At 27.0% G+C, this 6,149-nt stretch overlaps 1 protein-coding gene across 1 annotated transcript in view; it reads right to left on the reverse strand.

Annotated features, from left to right (window-relative positions):
- The window catches only part of LOC104732838 (serine/threonine-protein kinase D6PKL2-like), a 3,469-nt gene extending 1,852 nt beyond the window's left edge, over positions 1-1,617 (reverse strand). The window contains exon 1 of the mRNA XM_019234058.1: positions 812-1,617. Within this exon, the coding sequence (XP_019089603.1) occupies positions 812-1,464 (653 nt within the window). The 5' untranslated portion in view covers positions 1,465-1,617. The remainder of the gene's footprint in view (positions 1-811) is intronic.

A 6,149-nucleotide genomic window follows, 5' to 3' on the forward strand; every position in this document is an offset into this window, starting at 1 on the left:
TGGCTCGGCTATTAGCATTGGGAATGAATCTGAACCGGCTTTTTCGGTTTTAGCCTTTCTTGGTTTGTTGTTGAGGAAACGAGGCTTGAAGCATGATGGTTGGATACATGCTACAGGTAGTTTGCATGATGGATCTATGCAAGGTGGTTGAATACAGTACGAAGCAATATGACAAGACGGTTGTGAAGTTGATTGAATCAGTGTAGGACTCACGAAGCTCTGCAAGGATAGATCGAAATCTGAAAGCATAATGTGACCATCTTCTCTCACCATTACATTCTCTGGCTTTAAATCTCTGTATACTACACCCATCATATGAAGATACTCAAGTGCAAGAAGCACTTCAGAAGCATAAAACCTGCAAATTCAAGAACATAAGAAACAGACAAAACAGAGGATCCATTAGAATGTGAAATGTTTCAGATTCTTAAAAGCTATACAGAACAATCAAATCAACTTGATTTTTAAACTCTCACACAACAAACACAAAGACATTACCAAGAAAAAGACAAAACAGAGGATCAAGGTATCAATGTTTTTTCAGATTCTTTAAAGCAACACATATGAATAAAACCAATTCGATATTACTCTCACATCAACACAAAAGCATCGCCAAGAAATAAGACAAAACACAGGATCAATGTATAAATGTTTGCCAGATTCATAAAGCTACCATAGAAGAATCAAAGCAATCTGACTTCACTCTCAGACAAAACCCCAAAACATAACCATGAAAAGACAAAACAGAGGATCCACTAGAATGAAAGCAAGAAATTTTTGTTCATACAAAATGTGACAACAAGAAATGAACCTTGCGGCTTGTTCGGAGAAATGTTTTCCGGGCTGTTTCTGCCGGAGGATATGAAGATCTCCGCCGCTACAAAACTCCATAAGAAGACAAGAAAACTTCTCAGTCTCGAAATGAGAGTAAAGAGTAGGCAAGAAAGGATGATCCAACAAACCCAAAATCTCTCTTTCAGTCTGAGCTCTAACCAGTTTCTTCCTACCAATCAACATCCCTTTATCCATCACTTTCATGGCGAAGAAACATCCCATCTCTCTTAGCTCAGCTAAATACACACTCCCAATATCTCCACATCCCAGTTTCTTCAACAACCTGAAATGCCCTAGACCCAGATCCTCGTTTTTACTACATTTCACACTCTGAATCGCGTCCCATCTGAGATCGTTCCCTTTATGCGGCTTCGAAGGAGAAAAGACCCTTTTGTAATCAGCCTCGTTTGCATCGAAAGATTGAGTCTTTTCGAGATTAGCTTCGCTGCTTACACTGTTACTGCTACAGAAACTTAAGCTGACGCTGTTGTTAAGCCTAACGTCTTCAGACCCATTACTGCTTGTTTTGAAGCTCGCGGATCCAGAAACTGGACTTGCATTGGTATTATTAGTATTGCAATTGGTAGAACAGTGATGTAAAGATTCAAGATTTGGAGCTTTTCTACTCATAACTGAAGAAGAAGAAGAAGATCGACAAGTGAGAAGTGGAGAAGTGAGAGAAGTGAGATGTTTCCTTTAAAGAATCTATGGGTTTTGTGTTGTGTTGTTGATGGTCAAGGTTCTGTGATGTGACTCGAGGTGGTCAAAGAGAGAGAAAGAGATTATTTTTTGAAGACATTGAGATTGTTGAAAAAAACAAAAAACAAAATGTGTTTTAATTTTTTATTTTAATTTATGAAGGAGAGATTTTCAAAATTTGAAACAGTGGTTTCATAAAACTCTGTGTGTGTGTGTGTGGGGAGGGTAAAATGGAGATTTACGTTTATTTGTAAAATAGCAATTAATATTACTGTTAAAATCGATGAAGCTAGTAGTGGATAATGCTCGTATCGTGTGTCACGGTGAAGATTTTTTATACAATAATATAAGGGAAATGTGATGTTAAAATTACATTATCTAGACCAAATTAATCAAAGCTTTCACAAAATTTTTCTTTTTTTTTTCTGTCATTAGGAAAAAGATATATATACAAAACGAAAGAAAACATACAGATAGAAACATACATAACACATTAACACATAACACATTAACACTTAACCAACTTAATATCTTTGTGTCATGAAGGATTTGAAACAACTTATGTTGGAAACACCAATAATTCTAAAACGTGAGAGGAGGCCTTGGAAATGAGAGACCATACTCAATGTTGTTTGTTGTTACAACATGATGTTTATCAAGAACAAATTTGGTGTTTCATTCTATATATAAAATATTCAGTCTCTATCATTTTATTTGATACGTAAGGTTTTAACACAAATTAAGATATTATTTATTATTATTTTTAATCAAAAATAAAATATTATTTACTAATACTTAAATACTATTTTAACCAATGAAAAATAGAAATTGTTAGAAATACAAAATATATATAATTAATTAATTTTATATTGAAAATATAAAATATTGATACAATTCTTTTGGGTTGAAAACATCATGTATATTATGATAACGAGGAAGTAACGTTAGCCCAACTTAAAACACAATTACCAATAGTATTGGTCCAATACTATTTTGAACCTTTATTTGTAGAATTTTGGCATTTGTTTATAAGTTTTTGTATTAATATGTGTATATATATATACTCTCTCTAACCATCTCCATTGGAAAACTAATTTACATATTATACTTCTATATAAATTATGTCCAAAATTGTTTAAATGTATGAATCCGTCCGTTTAATAAGTTTTCATTAGAAGATATTGCATATTGGTACCATCATCTAATTATTTATTTTAAAAGAGGTTTCTGCTAGAGTGTACATTTTTTTTCCGAGAATTTGTTATAAATATCTCTTTTATATATCTTTTTTATTTCTTAGTTACAACAATTTAACCAATCACAGAAATTACTTCAGACTATAATTATCACAATGTCATATATGGATTTAAATTTTGCATAAAATCTTACAAAATATCTAATAAAATGAAAAGGGAAATTTTGTAGAACATCTTATAAGATTTGACATAGAATAATAAAATATTGCCAAGAATTATATACAAATACAAACATTGCTATGAGTTTTCAATTCCTATAGACATAGCTTTTTAGAAACCTATTCTTTAAAAGAAAATTCTGAACATATAAAGTGTAGGGAAGTTATATTTATCATTTTCATAAAATATTGGATAGTAGTTTGAACCTAATCTTCACATTAAAATTCTAACATATAAAAGTGTAGGAAAGTTACGGTTATCATTTTTTAAAAATATGGATAGTAGTTGGGTGAACCAATGTTTAGAATACTTAAATGTCTTCCAACAAACCATTCAATAAAAGTTAAGTAAAAGTACGTACAAGCACCAACAAAAATTATAAAAACATCTGATTAAAAAACAATGGACTAATTTAGAAACTTCTTCTCATGGAAAGAGTAAGAATCATATATATAAAAGTAGAGTTTCAGTCTCTCCTTATTGGTCCACTTGGCAATGCAATTCTAACAAAAAAAAATATATATTAATACACAAATTTAAAAACAATTAATTTTCACATTTAACTCACATAATATAAAACTGAAATCTTTATAGCTTCTCCCTATAAATTATGCATTAACTTTATTTCTCCACTAAGTTGTATTAATCAATTGTATTAAAACAAAACAATAAATTAGAATTGTAACTCTCATTTTTCTAAATGTAATTTTTCATCATTTCTCTTCCTATAAATACTCATTATCTTATTCTCTTAGTCTATCACTCTTTCATTCTCTCATCTTCTTCCACTACTATCAAATCTCTGTTTTGTTTTGTTTTGTTTTTTTTTTTTTTTGTTATTGTTGTTGTATGGGTTATAAAAAATCAAATCAAATATCATTGTAAAAGCTTAGTTTTAGAGTTTGTATGATATGTATATCTTATATATTTATTTTAATCTTTTAAAATGTTTATCTCCATTTTCTATTTTATATTAACATCTTATAAGTCATTATTTTCATACTTCCTTACAATATTCACCACACAATAAGATCATAAAGTTGAAATGATCCATATGTAATTATCTATTATGTCTCTGGTTATCTCACATATTCATGTATCATTTTTAATAATTTATAAAGATCAATATAATATTTAAAGATCAATATAATTATCCATTTATCTATTTATAAAGACTATTTTGTTTTGTGATTCAATTGATAAATCTGCAGAGATCAATATAATATATATATTTTCTTTTTATGATTTGAGGTTTTTGAAAACAAAAAAGAACATAATTAAACAATTGGTTTTTGTGTCTTTAATCAAAATAAAAAATGATCCAAAAACAAAACATATTCAACTGGAACTTAAATATAAAAATAAAATATAATTTTTAAAATATCATTTCACTAAATTCTCTAAAGATGAAACCATTAGTATGAAATCTAGCACTATAAATTAAATTGATTAGTGAAAACCAAAAAAAATATAAGTTATCTTTGGGGTTTTAAAAATTATTGAGATTGAAGAATTCAAATAATTTTATAAGAAAACTAATTTAGTTTGTCACTTAAAAAGTAATATTTTTTATTTTGAAATATTATGTGGAAGTGTTGAGTTTATATCAACAAACAACCAAATCATGTGAATTTTGATTCAGCCACTTGGTATTCCTTTTATTTTAGGTTATAAAAAATTAAAATATTTATTTATAATTAAAGACATGTAACTGCATTTAACTAAAATGTAACTCCTATCCAATAATTGTACATTAATTCATTCCTCCTACTAACTTATTTATCTTTCAAGAGAAAAAAAGTTTGGTTAAATTTTCCTATTTTTTATTTATTTTGGTTGGCTAAACTTATATTCATATTTTGGTTGGTTAAATTAATATATTTCTCATGTAAAATTATTGTTTATAATATATTTCTCATTTCACATTTTAAAGCAATATATCATATATATAAAAGTAAGGTTTTGGTCTCTCCTTATTGGTTGATTTTCATTTAATGTTTTCTAATTTTTTTTTTTTTTTTTTTTTGCTTTCTAATTGCTTTAAACAATATTTAAGATCCAATAAACACAATACATTTAACTCACACATTAAAATAAAATTATAACTGAAAATAAAATAAATTATGCATTAATCATATTCTACCACTCAATTTTATTCAAACACAATAAATTACTATTGTAACTCCATAGTTCTAAATGTAACTTCCATCATTTCTTATCATATAAATAAGCATTCTCTCAATCTATCATTCTCTCATATTGACATTCTTTTACTATCTCATTTTCACATTCTTTCATTCTCTTCTACAATACCTCAAATCATTTTTCGTTTTTTTTTTTTTTTTGATTTCTTATTTTTGTTGTATGGGTTGTAAAAAAAAAATATCATTGTAAATTGTTAATGCTAAATTTTAATTTTAGAGACTACATGATATATATTTTACATTGTTCTTATTTTAAAAGATTTATCTCCTTTATCTAATTTGGATTATTATCTTATAAGTAATCATTCTCTCTTCCTCTCCCACCAATATCAAATGTTGTTATATCTCATATGTGTTGTAAGAGTTTGATTCTATATTTTAATTTAGAAAGTATTATATATATATAGATATTACATTGTTCTATTTTTTAAAGATTCATCTCCATTATCTAATTTGGATTACCATCTTATAGTAAACATTCTCTCCTCCTCTCCTACCAATATCAAATGTTGTTATATCTCATATGTGTTGTAACTTGTAAGAGTTTGATTCTATATTTTAATGTAGAAAGTATTATATATATTTAACATTGTTTTCAATTTTTATTTTATTTATATAAAAAAATATTTCTTTTATATTTCTTGCCTTTCTAATCTATTCATAATTATTTTTTAAATTTGCATAATTAAATTTAAATTTACATATGTTGANCATTCTCTCAATCTATCATTCTCTCATATTGACATTCTTTTACTATCTTTTTTTCACATTCTCTCATTCTCTTCTACAATACCTCAAATCATTTATTCATTTTTTTGTTATTTTTGATTTCTTATTTTTGTTGTATGGGTTGTAAAAAAAAATGAAATATCATTGTAAATTGTTAATGCTAAATTTTAATTTTAGAGACTACATGATATATATTTTACATTGTTCTTATTTTAAAAGATTTATCTCCTTTATCTAATTTGGATTATTATCTTATAAGTAATCATTC

The sequence above is a fragment of the Camelina sativa genome, chromosome 12 (genome assembly GCF_000633955.1).
Source record: "Camelina sativa cultivar DH55 chromosome 12, Cs, whole genome shotgun sequence".
Taxonomy (NCBI): domain Eukaryota; kingdom Viridiplantae; phylum Streptophyta; class Magnoliopsida; order Brassicales; family Brassicaceae; genus Camelina; species Camelina sativa.